This window comes from Colossoma macropomum, unplaced genomic scaffold (assembly GCF_904425465.1).
Source record: "Colossoma macropomum unplaced genomic scaffold, Colossoma_macropomum, whole genome shotgun sequence".
Taxonomy (NCBI): domain Eukaryota; kingdom Metazoa; phylum Chordata; class Actinopteri; order Characiformes; family Serrasalmidae; genus Colossoma; species Colossoma macropomum.
Window position 1 is genome coordinate 39,804,775 of NW_023494805.1, and position 23,094 is coordinate 39,827,868.

The following is a 23,094-nucleotide window of genomic DNA, read 5'->3' on the forward strand; positions in this document are numbered from 1 at the left end:
CAGCTGCTGAGAGACGCTCTAGTTGCTAAGAGATGTTTTAGCTGTTCCAGCTGCTGAGAGACACTCTAGTTGCTGAGAGATGCTTTAGCTGTACCAGCTGCTGAGAGACGCTCTAGTTGCTGAGAGATGTTCTGGCTGTACCAGCTGCTGAGAGACGCTCTAGTTGCTGAGATATGCTCTAGCTGTTCCAGCTGCTGAGAGATGCTCTAGTTGCTGGCAGATGCTCTAGCTGTTCCACCTGCTGAGAGACGCTCTAGTTGCTGAGAGATGCTCTGGCTGTACCAGCTGCTGAGAGACGCTCTAGTTGCTAAGAGATGTTTTAGCTGTTCCAGATGCTGAGAGACGCTCTAGTTGCTGAGAGATGCTTTAGCTGTACCAGCTGCTGAGAGACGCTCTAGTTGCTGAGAGATGCTCTGGCTGTTCCAGCTGCTGAGAGACGCTCTAGTTGCTGAGATATGCTCTAGCTGTTCCAGCTGCTGAGAGATGCTCTAGTTGCTGGCAGATGCTCTAGCTGTTCCACCTGCTGAGAGACGCTCTAGTTGCTGAGAGATGCTCTGGCTGTACCAGCTGCTGAGAGACGCTCTAGTTGCTGAGAGATGCTCCAGCTGTACCAGATGCTGAGAAACGCTCTAGTTGCTAAGACATGTTTTAGCTGTTCTAGTCACTAAGACATGCTCTAGCTGATCCAGCTGCTGAGAGACGCTCTAGTTGCTGAGAGATGCTCTGGCTGTTCCAGCTGCTGAGAGACGCTCTAGTTGCTGAGTGATACTCTAGCTCCTCTAGCTGCTGAGAGATGCTCTAGTTGTTAAGAGATGTTCCAGCTGCTGTAGTTGCAATGGGACGCTCTAGCTGTACCAGCTGCTGAGAGACGCTCTAGCTGGTAAGAGACATTCTTACTGATGAGATTTCGCTCTAATGGAGGATTGGAGATACCAGATGGCTCCTCACCCCCTGGAGTGCTCTACCCGACCCCCTGTGTGGCATGTGCCCAGTGATCAAAGCTTCCGCTGAGCCTTGCCTGTAGAAAAATGTCTTGGAGCTTGCCACTATTGCCTAAATCAGGACAAAGTCTTCTAAGAGCTCTGCTTCAGTCCCAGAGGTGAATTGAACCACGTCTCCAAGGCAGTTTGCACTCACTGGCAAAAATACTGGCTTAATCAGCAAGAAGCATTCGTCAGTTCATTGTGGACATATCGAGAGGACGAACAGTCCGAAGCGAAGATTGCCGAGGCCCTTGAAAGCCAACCACTGCCAGTGGCTAATGCTTGTGGCTTTACTGACCCATTAAGACTGTACGTGTCATGAATGCTTTCTTGCAGACGAGTTCAGAATTAATGGGTTATTGGAGCCACTAGCGTTAACCGCTACTGTTACTCGTTGTTGCCTTAAATAACCTTTCAGCCATTTGAGATATCAGCATGTTCTACATTAAGCTGAGCTTTCTGATTCTATACGTTATTTTGTGTGGAACATCCCATTGAAAATATAAAGATATTCCCAGTGCACACTTTAGGCTTTGGTCTTTCCCAGTTAAAAAGATCATAATTGCAGTGCTTGCAGTGGAAAGTCCTGCCTGCATGCCCCCCATGACGGCTCTGGCTATGAACCAGAATGTTGGTTTGTGACTAATATGGTATGCCCTACTCAGAGTAGCTGTTGGCCACATTCCAGATGCCTTACAGCATCTTATTGTAGTCCCACCAGGAGCTGTAGTGTGCTACATAGATGGCATTGAGTGTCCGTGGTGATCTTACCTCAAATCCTGATTTGAAAACTAAAATAGAAAAGAAGTTGGATGGATTTGAGGGCACACTCGCTGCCTTTTTTGTCACTAATCTGTGCTAATGAGTGTGTGTTATTCAACAATACCAAGGCTGAAAATGTGGTTCCAGGGTCTACTTTGCATTTGGTGAGTGTTTGTTTCTCGCTTAGAAGCAGATTTGTAGACATGGCCAGCAGCTCGGTAGACATGGCAACTGCTTACCTGGAGGTGACTGAACCTTGGCCGTGTTCATTAAGCCTGGACTTGTGAACTTGGGTGGTTTTCCTGCCTGGTGGACATCAAGGTCCTTTTGCTACAGAGGAGGTCATTTCCGAGGTCAGGTGCATGCCACTGATGTACTCCCAGTAATTCAACTGTGATCTCAAACAAAAACAAATGCAGTGCTCTGTAAGAGTTACTTTCCAAAATGCTGGATATGGATATGTGTAATAATTTTGGATATAATGAATTTTTAAAAAGAATAACAGCTGGCATATGTAACACAAACACATTTTCTTTGCTTTAAATAATTAATTAATAAAGAATTAATCATAATGTAGCATTGGTATTTCTTGTATGTTTAATGCCCACTCTCAAGAACGTGTATTATGAAAAAAAAATAAAAAATTAATGTTGTCTATAATGTGCAAACTCTTCTTTTTCTGAACGTTTTGAAGAGATAGAATTTGTCCCCACAGTGTCTTCCTGGGGATCTTTGGTTCCCACAAATAGCTGAGTTCAATCGTCAATCCACTCGTTCCCTTTGAGGCTGACCATATTGTGCAAGACGTGGTTTAACGGGCCTACAACTACCATTTAATATGTTATTTGTCATGTTATGCAATATTACGTCCATCAGCCCCTTTGGTTTGACAGAATTCATGATTTTTTGTTTTCATCCAACAGTGTTTTCTGACTACATTACCCAGCATGCATTACACAAATACAAATACATCAAACAACCAATTGGAACCCCCACACAGCGGTCAAGAAATACACTGATGTCGATACAGACATTATATGTGGCTTCCTATTATTAGCTGTCTGGTTTCTTTCTGCATTAACCAGCCAGCGGAAAAATACATAAAAAGCCTGCCCCAAAAATCCATCCTAAAGCATTTGTAGTTTTTCCTCCCATGAAGATACATCATCAGTTTTTCTTAGTCTTTGCACTGGAAAATCTACTGCAGTACTGCTGTAGGGTGCAAACGAGCATGTTTACAACAGAATAAGAAAAGTAAATTGAATTAGGCACAAGATTGTTAGCTGTTTGTTCTCAGGTATGATATTTCTGAGCTTGTGATTCTTCCTGTAGGTGTTTATCATTAGCACACTTTAACTTAATTTCTTGACTGGTTTTAAGAGGCTACGGATTCTGAAAAACAGTAATACCAAATGATAATTTTATAGTTATATTTTAATGAATAGTAGTTTTAGTTAAACAGCGTCTTACTGACTAATCAAATATCTTAAATTCAAATAAACAGCAGAAACTTATCTTAAATAATATAAATATTTCAGCACTGTGGGAGGAGCTATCCAGAATTCTTTGGTTTCGGTTTCTCTTAATTATTTCTTATTTTTCTTCTTCTTCATCAGTTCACTTCTGAGAAATATGTTAGTCATATCGAAGCTTATGTTTGTTTCTATTTTACATTTGTTATTTTTTATCAGATTCACCAGTTCATTCTTTATCACTGTGATGTAGCTCAGTGTTTCTCAGCCCTGGTCCTGGAGGCCCACTGTCCTGCACATTTTAGTGTTTTTCTTGCTTCATTGCACCCACTTCAACTGAGCAAGGGCTTGTTAAAGAGCTGATTTGTTGGATGAGGTGTGTTGGGAGCCGGGAAAACACTAAAATGTGCAGAGCAGTGGGCCTAAAGGACCAGGGTTGAGAAACACTGCTCTAGTTAATTGGAGTTTATTTCATATTAGCTTCCTCAGGTGGCACAACCAGTCAGGTTTTATCGCCAAGAGATTGTGAGTTCAAATCCCAGCAATGGCAAAGGTTGCTAATTATCAGCGATACTTTGCCAATGTCATTAAAACTGTGAGTGAGTATCAGCTGATATTACGGCCAACCAATATATTGGTCTGGTCCTAGGATATAACATCCAGCGACCGTTGAGATGTAATCTAGACATCTGTTGCTATGTTATTTCCCTCAGTGACTTAATGAAGTCATTTGCTCAGTGAAAGTCTTAAATTCCCGAACACCGAGATGCGATATTGATTATTCAGTGAAATGTAATGGATTGGGCAGCGCGCCAACACGGCTGCCGTAGCGTTTTCCCTTCATCCTGCTGCTACAACGGCTTCTAGTTCAGATGTTAGAGCCGGAGCGACGCTGCAATTCTCATGTATTAAATGGTATCATTCTCCTCATTACTGTGTGATGGATTTTTTTGTTGAGATGCAGTAGATGAATGTAAATGAGCTGAAAAGCAGACATCTGGGTGGACCAGACAAACATTAGGCTCTGTTGTCTTACACACAGTCCCGTGAGAGACAATTAAAAGTAGGACAGCAGAAAACCACCAGTGAGAATAAAAAAGCTTAGGCTTTAAGTACAAGTCTGTAAAACATCTTTCTTTCGGTCAGTCCTGCACGCCACTTCTACTCTCGCATCGACCTGAACATCAAAGAGAGAGCTCCAAGAATGAGAGAAACAATGGAAAATAGAGGAACAAAATGTTGGAGCAAGAAATCGAGAATTTATTTCTTCCAGTCAATGGAAGAAATAAGAGTTTCATTCATCAGCAAATTAGATAATGCAGTGTAGGCCTTAGTTCCAGTGAGCCAAGTATTGATTTAGGCCGTTTGGAGGAAGGGCAGATTTGTCAGGATGTTTGAGGCTATTCGCTGGTGCGTTCCTGCAGGCGTGAGTTGTGGTCAGCCTTTCGACTGTGGTATTTTCACTTCTACAAAGCCTTTCTGCAAGGGCAGGAATCCGAGGCCAGGCACTGTCAGACAGATCTTGTTGTTACGACAGTAAGGGAAAATGAGGCAATGGCTTCAGGTCAGTATTGATTAGACTGTAGCAAAAAATGATAGGTGATTCACAGAGACTTGAAAACTTGGGCATAGATATTGGACACGGATTGTTGTGCATTTCTACAACTCTCTAGATAAACAAGTAGGGGTAGTAGGTTTTCAATTCAGTTAACTTGTATTAGTATGCTGCTTTCTGCAGTAGACAATGTCAAAAAGTAACTTGCCCAGAAATGTGGCCACTGTAACCTTATGAGTGTTGCTATAGTAGACAGTGTCCAGGAAAACTCCCTAAGAGCATGAGGAAGAATGAGTGAGTGGAATCAAGACTCAAAAGGAAAAACTCCCTAAGAGCATGAGGAAGAACCAGTCAGAGGAACCAAGACTCAAAGGCTAAAGCTTTCTAAGAACATGAGGAAGGAATATTAAGAGGAACCAATACTCAAAGGCTAAAGCTTCCTAAGAACATGAGGAAGAACCACTGAGAGGAACCATGACTCAAAAGCTAAAGCTTCCTGAAGACATGAGGAAGAACCACTAAGAGGAGCCAAGACTCAAAGGCTGAAGCTTCCTGAGAGCATGAGAAAGAAAAACTGAGAGGAACCAATAGTCCAGGTTAAAACTCCTTAAGAACATGAAGATCAGCCGTTGAGAGGAACCAATACTCAAAAGCTAAAGCTTCCTGAGAACATGAGGAAGAACCACTGAGAGGAACCAAGGCTCAAAGGCTAAAGCTTCCTGAGAACATGAGGAAGAAACACTAAGAGGAACCAGTACTCAAACTTCTTAAAGAACATGAGGAAGAACCATTGAGAGGGACTAATCCTCAAAAGCTAAAGCTTCCTGAGAACATGAGGAAGAAACAGTAAGAGGAACCAAGACTCAAACTCTAAAGCTTCCTGAGAACACGAGAAAGAAACAGTAAGAGGAACCAAGACTCAAACTCTAAAGCTTCCTGAGAACACGAGAAAGAAACAGTAAGAGGAACCAAGACTCAAACTCTAAAGCTTCCTGAGAACATGAGAAAGAAACAGTAAGAGGAACCAAGACTCAAACTCTAAAGCTTCCTGAGAACACGAGGAAGAACCAATACTCAAAAGCTAAAGCTTCCTAAGACCATGAGAAAGAGGAAGAGGAACCAATACTCTAAAGGGGAACCCCACCTTCTCTGGAACATATGGGTTCTTCAGTTAGAATACAAATAGGACAAGAAAACAAGTTTGGCTTCTTTTGAACCTGCAGACAGACTTTATATACATACAGCCATTTCACTCTGAATTCAGCATTTGATTGAAGCCATTAGAAGCAGAGAAGTATACAGTGCACTAGATTAGACTCTTATAGGCTCAAATATGCTTTATAACCCAAACATGTATTTTGTAGAGAACTGCAGAAGAAACCAAATCACTGGAGTGAAAAACAAAAACAAAAGCTTCTGTCCTCTGGTATGTTTTTAAATCCAATCGGATTTAGCTGTGGGTCAATGTTGGAGTCCTGTTGTCTGAAATCAACAGAAGCAAGGCTTCATCTTGTTATCTGACAGTCGTGCGGTGGGTTTAAGTCAATATATTGGTTTGATCATCCATTGTCGCCCACATGGAGCCGGGGTCAGGAGCAAAGCTGAGTAACCCAGGCCAGTCAAATGAGTTCAGATCCACAGAAGGGCGTTTCTGCTTCTCGTCTAATGGAAGAAGGATTTGAGAGCGTCTGCTAACAATGACAGGGGATGGTGGGGTATCAGGAGCCCTATCAGGCTCTTCCAGCAGAGGGAGGACAATCTGCAGCAGCTTGTCGTTCAGGCCCAGACACAGCGCTGCAATCCACCGTAATGCGATTTGGTTCCCCAAACGCACGCTATTTAATTTCAAGGATGGGAACGCAAACGAAACGCTAATCTTCTATTTGGATTGTCCTCGACTTTGAATCGACGAGCAGGAATACGCCGTGCCTTTCCGAGGGTATTGTGATTGTACGTCTGTGCGTGAGTGTGAGGGAGGGAACGCAGAGGCTCCTGTTTCCTTTTTGTGGGATTAAGGAGGTTTATTTTCATTCTACAATCTGATGTAGTATTTCTCATCCCTCCTGCCTTTCTAAATATTCATTGGGGTGCAGGAAGGCGGCCAGGCTGGGATTCTTCACCGATTTTTTCAAAATTGCTGCGTGGTTCAATTGTTGAGATGTAAACAGTCATTCAGAGTGGAAGATGTCTTTACAGTGGTGGTGATAGGAACCAGGGGTCACCATGAGTACAACACAAATATAGCCATTTTATTCACTATCCAAAACCACCAGTGCACCTACACGTGCCTTCTGAGACAATTTATGATGAATTTAATTTCCAATCAAAATGGCCAGTAAGTACAAGTTTATTTTTCATACATTTTACAGAAAATTACACAGAACAACTAAATATAATATCAAATTATTCAGTATGTAGTGTGTCACCCTTTTCCTTTATTCCAGCTTCCATTCTTTTCAGGAGACTCACTTTCAGTCTCTCAAAGAATCTGCAGACACACCTCCAAAGTTCAGTCTTAGAAGCTGGTTGATCATTTTCTGAACTAATCAAACACATTGAGTGATGTTGAGGTCTGGACTCTGGGGTGGTCAGTCCATTGTTCAGCTTCTTTGTTTGATGTTGTTTTCAGATCTGAAGCACCTTGATTTTCTGCTCTCTCTCAAAGATGGAAGCTTTTAGTGCTGTCTTGGTTGTCTACCAGGTCTTGTATGGCTGCTACAAGTCCTGTTTCTCTAAACTCCAGTTTTTTAGTTTTCTTTGACTTTCTCCTTCCACATCCAAGTGGACTATTTTATATCTAATTTTCCCAGAAATGTCTCCTGAAAATGAATAACTAATACTTAACAGGAAATTAAATAAAAGAATGGTGGTCTTTTGGATAGTACAATATGTAATGTTGATGGTAAATTAGTGGTAAATCTGAAAACTAAAGTTTTTGATGGGAAATATTTTGCTTTAAAACACCCTGCATGTACCTCTCCACCATGAATGTGTTAAAAAATGCATTTTAGGTCAGACACAAAGCCCCTTATTTGTAACCATTTAATGTAATAACTGTCTTTAAAGGATGTCTGGTTCCTATCACCACAATTGTTAACTATTCTGACTGGCTTTTCTCTGCGGTGCATTTAACATCAAACCACTATGAGTGACTTTCCTTTTAAGTAATCTCAAATAGACTTAGTCATGTGATTCCTGACACTGTATGGCTGCTTTCACAGTTTTTTTATGCTGTGTACTTTTGTAGTTTGCTTAACAACGTTCCATTACTTGTAAGCTACTGTGGCCACATAACTAAATGCAAACCTACAGATGAAAACACCAAACCTCTTGGCAGATTTTATAAATTACATAAAAGAGATTTCCACTAAATGACTGCTTGAAGATTAAAGCACACAGTACTCAGCGATGAGCAAGATTCACCACCCAAAGACTAGACAGCAGAGAAGCAGAGAAAGAGACGGCAAGGCTGTTGCTCTCATTTGTCTGAAACGAGACTGCAGCCGATTGCGGCTGGCAGGTAGGCCTTCCGAAGCGGAGCCCTCTTCCTCCTTTGGTGGGGGGTGGTGCCGGGAGAGCAGCTCCAGCTCCGCACTTTGCTCTTGTCATGTTCTGTTTGTTTGACCGGGCCGTTTGCGTGGGCGCGTTCGCCTTTTCCGCGCTCGTTCTGCTCAAAGACCTTTGAAGAGAGTAGCTATGCGTTGCCTGAGGTGATTCAGTCTGATGTCTTTATACGCGATGCTGAAGAAGATTTCAAAAGGTTTCATCTGTGGTTTTTTCACCTTCTCCGATGGTAGCTGAAAGACTTCCTCATAGACTCGAAGTGTGTTTGTTTCTGAATAGCGTTTCTTCTTCATAAGCTCTTTGTTATAACATTACATTTCTGCACTTAAAACTTTTACGACTGTAAATAATGTAGGATGTAATTAAGCTGCAGCTCTTGCGATTTGAAAATTGCGACGTTTGTCATTACACAGCGCTGTTACTGCTGAAGTTTAGAAATCTGGTCCATGGCTTTTGTTTTTCCAAATTCTCTCAACAAAGTGTGTTGGTTCAACTCTAGGACATCTTCTGATTTCTGATGATGTCATCGTGCAGCAGCAAGCAGAAACAATAATAATAACCTGTAACACAATGTTCCTCTTTCCTCATCCCACCACCCCCACCTGTCACTGAGAGCGGGGGCACAGCATCTCTGTGTGCCAGGTATGCAATTGCATACGGGCCAGTAGGGGATGGCCTTTGAGGCCTTTGCCTTAACATTGCGTGACGTGCGCATTGCAGAAAGTCTGAACCTGAGTTTGGGTGTTTGTGGCGTTCCATCTTTTTCATTTGGTTTGGTTGGTTTCACAGTGCAGCGCCTAAAATGCCAAATTATGCGTATTTTATCGGTCAGAAATTTTACAGGGATACTAGCGCTTAACATCTATGTGTAAAACAGTCAATGCAGTAATAATAACCAGTAGATTGCACAGTGGACATTGATCCAGGCTATCAAATTTCAACATTTCAACATTTCAAAATTTCTGCTTCTGGTGGCGGGCAGATCAACGTGAGCGACTGTTGTGAGTTTGCCTCTCTAACGGTCTAGAAAGTTTTTATTTATTAGTAGCAGTTTGGTAGCACCGTTTTTTGTGTTTTCCTTTTGTAAGCTACACTAAATCTTTCAGAAGATGAGTGCGAGACCAAACACAAAGAAACTGAAAATCTTCCGTGCAGAGCAGGAGGAGGACTGTTTTTACTGTGTCAAACCCCAAATGCATCTGCTTGATTTGCCAAGTAGCCATCGCAATTCCATTTACAAACTATATACAGAAACTACTACAATGAATTCCCAGCTAAAAGTGAACTCAGGAAGAAAAAAAGTGGTCCAGACTACACAAACCTGGCTGACACCATTCAGTGCAAATCATCAAAATAAGGTTAGTGTGATTTTTCAGCTGTTTGTCCTGTAATGCTGAATAGTAATATAGGCCACTGAAGTGCATTACAAAAGTTTAAAAGCTTTTAAAAAAGGATGAAGGTAGATGACGATGACCTGTCCACTTGAAAAAGTAGATCTCAAGCCACAAAAGTATGGGCACCCCTGCCTTACACCATACCTGCTTTGTTATGATTAATTTGTCAATTTGAATTGTAACCTTTCAGGTCGCTGATGCAGTTCGTTCCGTGGTCCATTAGCCAAAATGAAAGGCTTTGCTTCGCTATTTTACTGCTCTGCCGTCATTATCAGCAGCTCATCCTGCTGGAATGATATGAGTGTCTATCTAGAGTCGGATATTAAAACAGGCAGATAAAGAAGCAGAAAAGCATGTTCCGAGGTTCAGTTCCTTCATTCGGCGCGGACCGTGACAACAAAGCGTTCCCACCAACAGAGAACCAATCCAGGGTTCACTTGGAAGTTCTATAGGTCCAACCTTCTGAAGTAAGGTTTACTTTCATGTCATAATCTTGTTTTGTTTGTCTCTGGTTTTCTCTCAGGTTCGGAAAGTTAGTTGCGCTTAAGTGTATTTGTTTTCTCAGATCACTGCTAAACTGAGTGGGTCTATTGAACCTGTTGGTATGTTTCTCAAGGGGCTTATTGACATTGACCTTCTGAGCTCTTTAGCTCTCTCTTTCTCTTTGACTTCTAACTTCTCCTGCCCCTCCATCTGCGCTGTTGGAGCGAGAGTCCTACCCTGCGCTCGCCCCCTATCTCCGCACATGTTTAATTCAGTCCTAATTAAAACAACAGGCCATGCCTCCCAGACAGATGGCACGTGTTGGTGAGATTAATCATCGTTGGGCGAAGCACAGCTCCTGTACTGAGTCACAAGATCCAACATCTTACACTGTTGGCCTTTCTTTTTCCCACACTTTTCTGACTAACTTTTAACTTCGGTCCCTGGTGTACCTCCCAGATCTTTTCTCTCTTTTCTCTGATGTCAGGTTCCTCTGTTTAATCATCCCTGTAAATTTGTCTGATTTGTACCCTAACTGCGCTGTCTGGTACAGCCCAGAGGAGGATGGCATTCTCTTTTCGAGTCATGGTTCCTTTCAGTGTTTCATCCTTATGCTCATAGTGACTTTCTCCTTTTGAGACTTGGTTCTTCTCAGTGTTTTCTTCGTGCTCTTAGTGAGCTTTTCCTTTTGAGTCTTGGCTCCTCTCAAGTTTCTTAGTTTCTTCTTTAAGCTCATAATGTGTTTTTACATCTGAGTCTTGGTTCTTCTCAGTATTTCCTCATGCACTGATGATGTTTTCCTGTTGAGTTTTGGTTCCTCTCGGTATTTCCTCATGCTTCTAAGGAGGTTTTCCTTTTGAGTCTTGGTTCCTCTCAGTATTTCCTCATCCTCTTTGGAAGTTTTCGTGGTTCCTCTCAGTATTTTCTCATGCTTCTAAGGAGGTTTCCTTTTTTGAGTCGTGGTACCTCTCAGTATTTCCTCATGCTTTTTTTTTTCCTTTTGTGTCTCAGTTGCTAAGTCTTAGTTCCTTCAGTATTTCCTCATCCTCTTAGACAGTTTTCCTTTAGAGTCTTGGTTCTCTGTGAGGGAGAGTTCCTTCAGTATTTCCTCATCCTCTTAGACATTTTTCCTTTAGAGTCTTGGTTCCTCTCAGTGTATCCTCATTCTCTTAGGAAGTTTTCCTTTTGAGTCTTGGTTCCTCTCAGTTTTTCCTTGTACTTTTAGGGAGTTTTTCCTTTTGAGTCTTAGGTCCTCTCGGGGGTTTTCCCTCATGCTCACAGCGTTTTTTGCCACTGGTGTCCTCAGCCCTCATTAGATTTCTGGAAAGCCGCTTTGGCACAGTGTCAGTTGTAAAAAGCGTTATGTAAAGAAGATTGAATTCAGGGCAATTGAACATGAACCCTAAAGTGCTCTTCTGTAGAACAAAGTTCCGCAGTCTCCTTTCCTTAATCTGAAACATCGCTTCACCGCAGGCGCTGCATACACTCAATAATGGACGATGTCAGATACATCACTCCGCATTTCTCCTTATTAAACTCAGATCAGCTCCTGTTACATTGTTTCCCAGCACTTGTGATAAACAACTCTGGGCCTGCGATTTCGGAGAGGAGGGAAGGGGAATTTCTGCAGGGCGTCTGATACGATTACGGTCCAAAGAGAGGCCGGCTCGCTCGCTGAAAAAAAGGATGTTTACCGCAGCGAAGGGAGCCGATAGATGAGTCGCTGATTTAATATTTCTGCTGGAAACACAATCTCAGTCGAAGCTGAACCTGCCGAATGATGCCAGGGAGAGGGGGCGATTCCTTCAGATTGCACGTCTCTGTCGGTTGGCCGGGGAAAATAGAGACCATCCATCCACATAAAGCTGCGGGCTAAAATCACGAAGCAGGGCAGCACTGGTTACAGCATCCTTCACATTAGCTGACAGGCCTCGGGGGAGTTATGTAAGATTTTGTGATAGCTGCCCACTCCGGTGTTGTACACTTACACTGAGAATGCAGCAGGTGAGAAAAGTGAACTTTTTTACTCTAATATTACAGACCTTGTTTGCTTGAGCTTATACAGTTTTCAGATTGTGTTTATATAATTTTTCTTTCTCTAGATTACAGTAGAAATGTCCACAGAACACACATCTAACATTATAACACTGAAAAATATGGACCATTTTACCAAATTGGTTTAAACTGCAGTTCCATAGTAAAAACCGCAACACGTGAATGCAGCATTGGAAGTACCTACGTTTTAATGGAAGAACAAGAATAGCCACGTTTCCATGCAACCTGATATTCCATCAATAATCCATCTAATAGCTCAGTCAGAATAGATTACGTCCATGCATGGGCAACATTTGAGACTATGTCATGGGGGCAGCCCATCTCCATCAACTATGTGGTAAGTATAAAACCTATATTTAGCAAATAACCTGTATTTATCAAAGTATAAACAATGTCCTACCTTAGTGAAGTGCAAGACGGGGGGCCCACCGGACACAGCATCAAATGCACTAACTGTTTTTTCCAAGTCCACGTGAATGACCTGTTCAGTATTCATCACTGCAGTGTCAGACAGCCTCTCATAACTCAAAGTTTTTCTCATAGAAGTTTTCAGTCGACGCAAGCAAGAAAAGTTCTTTTCGTGTGATGCGCTGCTCACTGGCACGGTCAGGAGCAACTTGAAGAGGTTACCAACGTTTACTAGGCTACCGCACAGATCTGACGCTTCAAAAAGTGCTAATCATTGATCGAAGCTGATTTCTTTAAATGATATAGCGTTGAAGAGGGTCAGCTCTGCACTCTTCACCTCTTTGGGGAATCTGTAGAGACGACAACCAGACGCCAGGTGCACTTCAGTGTGTGTTCTAGAGCTGGGAATGTAGTTCAGTGCATTTGGCTTTCCACGTTATTTTCCTGAAACCGATCATGGATTTCTTGAACGGTTCTGTCCAGCACATCAAAATACAGTTCCTTGTAGTGACCCATAGCAGAGTCGGCATCTAATCCAGTCACTGTCACTTTGCCGGACCTCCTCTGTGGATGCTGTGGGGCTTGGTAGTTGTTTTGAGCACACAGGTCAACCATGTGCTTCTAGAGTTTTGAAAGTCGCATTGCTAGCAGAGTAGAGACTGTGCTACCAGCGAGGCTCTTGACCGCGGCATAATTTAAACTTGGTGACCCCAGTTCTTTTGATAGTACATTGCATTGCATGAAAAGTCATCATATCAGAATACTGGTTGCCCCCTAGTGTTGCAGAGATCAGTCTCTTTACACAGTAAATAGTTTTGACAAATGTCAATATTCCATGATTAAAGTGAGTTCACGAACATTTTAGCAGGGGCAGATGCCCCCCTTGCCACCTCCCAAATGTTGCCCATGCGTCCACATATACACCTCGATCAGAATAAACTAGTCCAATTGAGGCCATTCTGAATGATGACGATAATGTAGTTACCTTTCAGCTCATGTTCAGACCTATTAATGCAATGTTGCACTACAATGATGCCATTTTGAATACGCTGTAAGAATTTCATGTTAAGCAGCTGCTTTAGGTCAGAGCTCCATGATGGTCACAGAAATAATGGTTGCATTTATTTGGTTTTGGTCATTTATGAGCTCGGCTGCTTGTGATTTGTGGACTCTTCGCCGCTGTTGGAACACCTGTAATTTAAACACTCTCGGCACTTAACTGAACTTTCTGTGGCTCATTACAACACTCATTATCCAAGAAGTCATAGAAATGGCTCGTTCTGAAGCTGCACTCACGCTGCTAAATGGAAGGCATTAATTGTAGTCTTCAGTTCTTGATTGCAAAGGCAAAAATCATTATTTTTATCAATTCAGCTGTGCAGTACATGTTTCTAGCATGCAGGCATGAATCTGTGACTAAATATTGTGAAAACTATTATGAAAATGAAACCTAACAGTGACAAAATGTACTTGTTAACTGTCATCAAATGAAAACAAGAACAAGTTGATTAAGACTATAAAATCAATGAAAAACTAAATAGAATTACTGAAAAAGAACGTTCTGTATTTTCAGTGCCTGAAGAATAGTTTATGAGTGGATCATCGATATTGTTTTTAGCTTTCTTTAAGGAAATCTTGCAGCTTAGCCAAGCACAGTCTACTGCTGTGCTAATTCAGTGTCGCTAAAACAGCAGACTTTAGCAAACAAAACTGTTGTAAATCTTTTTTTTTTGCCGAGGATCGAATCAGGAGACCGAGATGCAGAATGATGTTTATTGTGCGCACATAGGCATCTAAATCAGTCTGGTGGTCTGGTCAGTCTGGTCAGTGGGTCCATCTAATGACATACTGGCTTTTATACAGGCTTTTATATTGTGTATGTCCATTTGTTAAGGATTTAGTCAGGACAGTAGACGTTCTGCTGAAAGTCAGGAAACATTTACAATCAATAGTCAAGGTAGACATCTGCATGTGGTCAGTCATTGGCGAGGTCTGCAATACAAAGGAAATAACTAAAACTAAAAAACTTGAAACAACTAAAATGAAAGGAATACAATTAACCGCATAACTATGGTCCAGTTTAGGGATTACTCTGAGTTTGAGCTGGTTTCTGACTGAAGCAGAGTTGTACCTTTTGGGGAATGAAGCAATGCTAAAGGGCATGATGCTAGCCACGCCCTACATGGTGTACAAACTACAGCTTGACTTTGGACAGAAATTTGTTGGACTCGAGTCAGTTTCTTACTCAAAACATGAGGGTGTGTACAGAAAATTCTCAGGCTGTATTCGAGTTCAAACCAAAATGTCATGCCTGATTGAAACTCCAGGACGAGTCAGTAGTGAGTGGTATGGCCATGATATCTGATACCACAAGCATGAAATCGTGTTGATACAGATATTCATAAAGACGAGTCTATAGTTTTCATTCATTTCTTGTCATACAGCGTATAGGAATTGTGTTTTGGAGTCATCATAAATCATATGTTTGTAGTATATATAGAAATTATGCATTTTGAACTGTTTATCCTCTATTCAGATACCTACCATCACAGCTTTCATCATAATACTAAAACCTGAAACTGTCTCCTTCTCTAGTGAGGAAGACGTGTGCGCCATCAGAATTCGCTTGTCAGAACGGGCAGTGTGTGCCTGGCCGCTGGCGCTGCGACGGAGAGCCCGAGTGTCCGGACGGATCCGACGAGGCAGAGTCCACCTGCAGTAAGTAAATCCTTTTAATTGACCTCTTTCCTGAATCCACTCGTGGCTGATGGCCACTTTAATGGAACCTTTCTGGTCACATCTTTTCTACGAAAAACCCTCCACAGAGTCAGCAGTAGCCGTATAACAGGGCAGGACATCTAGAGCTGGGTACGGCTCAGAATGTTTTAAGACTCATACCAATACCCAGGCCTTCATTTGTGCTGGAAGAAGCCAGATCTGGATCCATCACCTCCCAGAATAAGCCTTTTTCAGTGGATCTGGCACATATTATTTTTTATATACACCAATCAGGCATAAGATTATGACCACCTCCTTGTTTCTACACTCATTGTCCATTTTATCAGCTCCACTTACTATATAGGTGCTAACTATATAGTAACTATATAGGTTACTTTGTTAGCCCCCTTTTACCCTGTTCTTCAGGGGTCAGGACCCCCATGGACCCTCACAGAGCAGGTACTATTTGGGTGGTGGATCATTCTCAGCACTGCAGTAACACTGACATGGTGGTGGTGTGTTAGTGTGTGTTGTGCTGGCCTGAGTGGATCAGACACAGCAGTGCTCCTGGAGTTTAACACCTCAGTGTCACTGCTGGACTGAGAATAGTCCACCAACCAAAAATATCCAGCCAACAGCGTCCTGTGGGCAGCGTCCTGTGACCACTGATGAAGGACTAGAGGATGACCAACACAAACCGTGCAGCAGCAGATGAGCTATCATCTCTGACTTTACATCTACAAGGTGGGCTGACAAGGTAGGAGTGTCTAATAGAGTGGACAGTGAGTGGACACCGTGTTTAAAACTCCATAAAAACATTTATGCGACTATCAGTGAAGATAATGTAATATTATAATGCTTTTTTCTACAAACAAGTCGATATGTGGGAAAAGTAGCACTCAGACTCCTGTTTGAGCGCCCAAATGCGCCACTACTGCTCTATTCATCTCTCAAAAGAGCTCAGTAACGACTACACTACTGGCTAATGACATTAATTTATTAAATAATTTATCAACAGCTCATGCATTCAGCTCTGTTTGTTTTGTTGTGGGAAACCCACGTATGAGAGAATGTTCAGTGCTTAAGAACTTTGTTAACTTGGTTGTTGGTACTAAGATTCCCGCTATGGGGAAACGTCACAGCTGAGAGTCTGACTCACTGTTTCACTTTGTTCTGGGACCTCCCCCACCTTCCCTCGACCTACCAAATCCATCACTACTCAGTGTTCCAAGTAGAGGTGGGACTGGGGTCGCATGTTGACCTGACTCATGACTCGTCAACATGTGACCTGAACGCTAAACTGACTCTTGAAACGGATGCACACTTAATAGACTTGCAACTCAGATGCATGTTTAACTGACTTTTGACTCAACTTGCATGTGCTTAACTGACTCGCGACTCGACTTGGACACAACTGACCTGCGACTAGAGTTGGACTCACACTTAACTAACTTGCGACTCAAATCAGATGCATGCTTAACTGACTCGCGACTCAACTTAGACACATGCTTAACTGACCTGCGACTAGAGTTGGACTCAGAATTAATTAACTTGCGATTTAAATGCATGCTTAACTGACTCTCAACTCGACTTGGGTGCACACTTAACTGACTCATGGCTCAACTTGCTTACTGACTTGCGACTCAGATTCATGCTTAACTGACTCGCAGCTCAAAGCAGACACATGCCTAACTGCCTTACAACTTGACTATGTCATGTGCTTAACTGACTTGAGCCTAAACTCGGACGCACGTTTATTGACTTGCTGCTTGGACATGCGCGTACTGACTTTTGACTCGGACCCATGCTAACTGACCTGGGACTAGACATGGACACAGGCGTAACTAACTTGCAACTTGACTCAGATACGCACTGAACTGACTTATGACTTAAGTCGGACATGTGCTTATCTGACTCTCGACATAGAAATGCACTTAACTGACTCACGACTCAGACGCATACTTACTGACTTGGACTCGGAATATACACACTTCTAGCATCTGATGCTTAAGCCACACCCACAGTTTCAGAATATAAGCATACTTATTGGCTCACTGATGATCAGACAGACTACTTGGATATTAAAATTGATTTTCAATTACAGAATTTTTAGATACTCTGTAGTATTGAAGTAAGTCGGTCAGTTTTGTAAGAGTATTGAAATTTGATACCCAGCCCTAACGACGACAAGTAAAGAAGATAGCAAAAAAGGCTTTTTTTGATATCTGAGACATAAAAAAGTGTTTGTTTGGGAGATAAATGGTGGGAGCTTTACCTAATAGTACCGTACGAATGTGTGGCCTTCAGCTATTTGAATTCAGTAATTGGAAACAGAATCAGAATAGCATAAGTATGTAAAAAGAGCCTAAGCGCAAGTGAGAGACTCCCCAAAATGTCTCTGCTGATATGTCTGTATTTTAAGGGCCACTGCTGTCAGCTCAACTATATGCTTAGCAAGCTAAGCAAACAGTCTGGACGTTTTACCTGGTCTTGATTGGCTACTTGTTGGTTTTGCGTTATGCATTTTATTCACGGAGTACAGCACAGTTTTCATTTTTGGGAGTTTCTTGGAGATGGCAACCTTCATAAAGGCATTCCTGGTGGTCAGGCCTAACTGGGAGGTTATCACACCTGTCCAGAGTGGATGTGTCAACTTTTATTCTGTGTATCCACATCTCAGGGTTGAGAAGGGGTGACTGGAGAAGAAATTGCTCTTTGACATATAATTCAGGTGACATTTGAGATATATTGAATTGACTATGAGGCCATTTTAGACAACATGGCTCAGCAGATTATGAAATAACTAAGTCTGGCAGATGGACTGTACCTAAAATTACTCCTCCATCCTAACTGACCTGCTGCATATTTTCATGTAATCTTTCTGTTTTCTGTGACAAAGTTTTCACGCTCCTCCACATGCCTGTCTCTTTTACACAACTTTCTCATTGTACCACAAAACTTCAGGAGAGTGTTTGGTCTTCTAGTGTAAAACAAGCTACCCAGAACTTTCTCAGAAGTTTCCTTGAGTTTCCTCCACAGTCATTCATCAAACTAACATGAGAGTAGATTAAGGGCATAGTCTGTACTCAAGATAAAACAAATGACTGTGTAGTCGGTGTTGCAAAAGGGTATAAAGGAAAACAGACGGGCCATACTGGCTGCTTATTTTGGTACGAATATTTTAATATTCCTACAAGCAACTAAACCACTTAGGAAGTGTCGCAGAAAAGTACGGATGACCAAGATCATTTAGAGAATTCATCATGTCTGACATCAGCTAACTAACTCTTCAAAAACTCGCAGTTTTCAAGCTAAAAGGTTAAAATGCCAAACGAACATCTCTAAAACCTTGATCCTCATTAAGAATGTGAAGATCTATGAATATGCATAGTTATGCAAATTGCAAACTCTGCCCCTAACAGCCCTACACACAAGAATGGAGGGTCAGATTTGAGTCTTTAGGATCTAAATTTGCATCAGTGGCCTTTCAATGAGCCAGAAGTACCCTGTGTGGTTGAGTGTAGCGCTTAGGCCTCGTCACCTAACACCAGCTAGCGTCTAGCGGTGCAGCTGGCGCACCACGGTGTTCACCTCTGGTGGCGTTGCAGTTTTCTCGTAAATTTCTCGTTCCACCTTAAATGGTACAGCAGTTACATTCTGCCGAATATCTGATTTCAGCTTCATATCACTGAAGAATTAGGGGTGGGTGAATAAATAATTGCCCCCCTCTTTGAAGGTGTATGATTCCCTAAAAGCCCAGCAGTGAGGTTGCTTATTTTACCCTCCTCTGCTGTCACTGCAGACTGGCAGGGTCGCCTACAGAGCAGCGCTAGTAGCTGTTAATGAAGTAATGCTCTTTTTATTTGAGGGTCCCATTTCATAGGGAAGATTTCAACAACCACCCTGTAACTCAGTTCCAAGGGGCAAGGAGACACTCGAAAACAAGGGGTAGGGGTAAAAATAAGGAATGGGATTGAGCCTTAATCTGTCTGACACTGATAGATCTTCATTCAATACCTCACAAAAGGTTCATTCAGCCCTGCTGCACAACTTTTTATACATTTCTCATGTCACGTTTGATCTCTCCAGTTATCCCCACACAACCCATTCATACAATGTTTCTTATGCTGGCACTGAATAACAGCAAAGGCTCCATGTGTTTTACACTATTAGCTACTAATAGAAGGTCAATGAGATCGTTCAGGTTTTGACACCGTTCAGTGGCGGCTGGCCTGGCCTGAATACCGAATACGAATAAAAGTAAATAGTACTGAATATTTTAAATCACTGTTATTTGAGTCTTGGGACGTGAGCTGAGTGCATGTTATTTAAATTAGACAAAGACAGAGTTAATTCAGAAAGAGGCTGGCACACTAGACCTTGCGTATGGACCGCTCTCATGAATGATTCATAAGGCATCTCGAGCAAGTTGAGCAGAATGTCATCTCGTGGAGGTTCAGTGTGACACAGACGTGGGGAGACGTCTGCGGAGTGGGCTGTTTATGCTAGAAACCCAATTAAACATGAATGAGACTGAGACTGAGATTTAGCCCGGCCGGAAAAGAAGTCAGCAGTCGTACTTTATAAAGACAGCATTAGTGGTGTGTAGAGACAGTTTTCCGGATAAAGAATTGAAATGTATTATAGATGCAGCATTGTGGATGATAGTTCTGAGTTCGTATGAGGTAACGGACTCTATTATACCGAGCAGGCTTGTGCAAGCTTTCACTGTCTTAGTGTCATCTTCTTATTTCCTGTGGGTGTTGTCGGGATTGCTTTAGGTGTGTTTAAGGCCTGATAACATCTATTAAATTGACTGAAAAATGACTGATAACTGCTGTGAAATTGGTATGTAGAATTTATCATCTTTTACTTTCCATTTTGCATCAGCGATCTGAAACTCCGCCATCAGAAACAGTGTTTTTCATGCTTAATGTTTTACTCATTGTGAGGTCCTTTTTACACAGAGTAGTTTTATAGATTTAACGCGCCAGAACCTTCACATCAAGTACAATGTGCTTTTTTGTTTAACACTGAGAATTCAGAGGATAAAGACATGGATGTCATGTAATAATGGTGAAGGTATCATTTTTCTTTTTAACTCAAAGACACTGGTTAACAGCCCATTCTGCTAAAAGCTCTACAGAAACGCTGTACAGGTGTGGAGGGGTTTGTGCTTTAGCTTGAAGCTCTGAGCATTAAAGACTACAAGGAGCTCTGATGTGAAAGATGGCAGTGCTAATGCAAGCATTTAAAACTTTTTTCTTTTTTGTACAGCATCATGCCTTTGTTGCCCCCTGGGGCACAAACAGAAACTGTCAGGGAAATGTCAGTTTTTTTGCTGAAAACATTTGGTCAATTTTTAACAATTTAAAATTATTACACAGCAAAATCCCTCAGAAATTCACTCTAATTTTTTTAGTGTAAATGTATATATAATACATACTTCAGCTTCAGCATCTACATTTAAAAAAGGGTTCTTCATGGGTTCTTTAGTGGAGGAAATGGAGAATATGTAGAAATATTAACTTATGTAATTTTCTAAAGTTTAGAAAATTCTCATTTTTATGTGTGCTATTTTAATGATGCTACTTTTAATGATCTTTATTGCATCAGTTATTATTATTATTATTATTATTATTGTTATTATTATTATTACTGTGTATAATCTCCAGGATGAATAGCCTGTTATAAACTTTTAAAAACTGTTTAAATATGATTCTGCTTAGGATCAAAAAGCGTTCTGCTGTTAGTACATGTTTGATACTATATGAGAACCCTTTTAGCTAAGAGTGTACCTGCTGTGGCCCAGAAGAGAAAGGGTTCCCCTTTTTGAGTATTGGTTTTGCTCAGTAGTTCTTCCTCATGTTCTTATACCTGTCCTATACTGAATATGGTTTACGGTTTACCATTTAAGGTTCCAGTATTTAATTACTGAAATCACTCTTTGGGTACAATTCATTGTTCCAAGAAACAGACCAGCAATTCAGTGAAATATTGATTTTATGTTTTAACAGAACACTAAAGGGTGAACGTTTTGGTTGTATTTGTAAGTTTCCGAGTGCCTTAACTTGGGTGCATTGCCAAGGATGGGCTGTTAAGGATGTGAAGGCAGACATAGCGCGGCTAATGTCGCTAAACAGTCTACTTGATTGACGTGTTCATCGTCCAGCCTGTATACTGGATGAACCGGTGTCTTGCCCACTACTAGTTAGCCATGATGGTTTCAGAACCAAAGCCAGTCAGAAAGTTTAAAGATAAAGCATTTTGTTGTTGATTCTGTTGTTCTACGAGCTTCTTGGTTCTGGTTCACAGCCCACAAAACCACACGGCTTACACTGTGGGCTGATATGACCCAGCTCTTCGTCAGTGGTCAGTTTCTGACCACAGAGCTGCTCTTGGCAGTATATTTTTGGGTGATGATCCACTCTCGACAGTGATGTGTGTAAAAATCCCAGCACTACACACACTACTGCTGTGCTGAGAATGGACCAGTACCCAGATAATATCTGGACAAGAGCAGTCCTGTAGTCACAAACTGACCAATGATGAATGGGCTTGAGGGGGGCTGATAAATTGTGCAGCCATAGAGCTATAATCTGTAATTGTATACCTGCATAACGGATCTGTAGGGTAGCTGGGGCTCATCAAGTGGCCAGTCAGTGGAAGTACAAGGTGGGTGTTTCTAATAAAGTGGCCAGTGAGTGGAAGTACAAGGTGGGTGTTTCTAATAAAGTGGCCAGTGAGTGGAAGCATAAGGTTGGTGTTTCTAATAAAGTGGCCAGTTAGTGGAGCACAAAGTAGGTGAGTGGAAGTATAAGGTAAGGGTGTTTCTAATAAAGTGGCCAGGAGTGTATACTGCCCACAGCTCCATCAAAGCGCCGCAAAGCTTCTACATTGTTAATCCTTTTACTTTTCCTGTAAATCGTTTCTCGCTACAGTAACTACTGAGGCAGCAACTTTATACGTTTTTTCATTGACACAGTAAAATACGGCTCTGTTGCCATGGCTACAATATGCTAGACACAGCTGAGCACAGCTACAGACACCGAGCTTTACCTCCACCCCACCCCCCAACACACACACACACACACACACACACACACACACACACACATACACACACACACACACACACACACACACACGTTCTGCTACAGTACCTCCAGCTCAGTGTGGTGTGTCTCACTGTGAGATGATTTCTGGCTCCTAATCCTGGAGTTCAATCAAGCTACTCATCTGACCACAGCTGGACAGTGCAGTCAGATATAACTTGGTGACCTGCTTCGGTACAATAGGGAAATGTGTTGTACAGTATATTCCCTTTATTAGCCTTAACTACCACAATTTGCACAGTTAAAAGTTTTGTTTATTTATTTATGGTTATTTATTTTTGAGGAGATATTTCTCGGCAGATTAGATATCAGATAATCCACTTGCATGGGGAAAGGGAAATTCGAAGGCAAGTAAGTGAAAAAACAGGAGTTTCCAAAACTGGACATCTGAGATGTGAAGGAAGGTTTTATGCACTGATGACTCCAAAATTGAGATCTTAGGAAGTAACAGAAGGCAGTATGCATGGTGGATTAAGGACTCATGTCTACAACCATCAGTCAAGCATGTTGGAGGATCTGTTCAGGTTTGGGGATGTAAAACATCTGGACATCTGGAGGAGGTGATTTGTTTTTGATTCAAGGCAT

General features: G+C 41.9%; 1 protein-coding gene across 1 annotated transcript in view; it reads left to right on the forward strand.

Moving 5' to 3' along the window:
* The window catches only part of LOC118826526 (low-density lipoprotein receptor-related protein 8-like), a 130,327-nt gene that overhangs the window by 23,081 nt on the left and 84,152 nt on the right, over positions 1-23,094 (forward strand). The window contains exon 3 of the mRNA XM_036597515.1: positions 15,272-15,394. Coding sequence (XP_036453408.1) covers positions 15,272-15,394 — 123 coding nt within the window. The remainder of the gene's footprint in view (positions 1-15,271; positions 15,395-23,094) is intronic.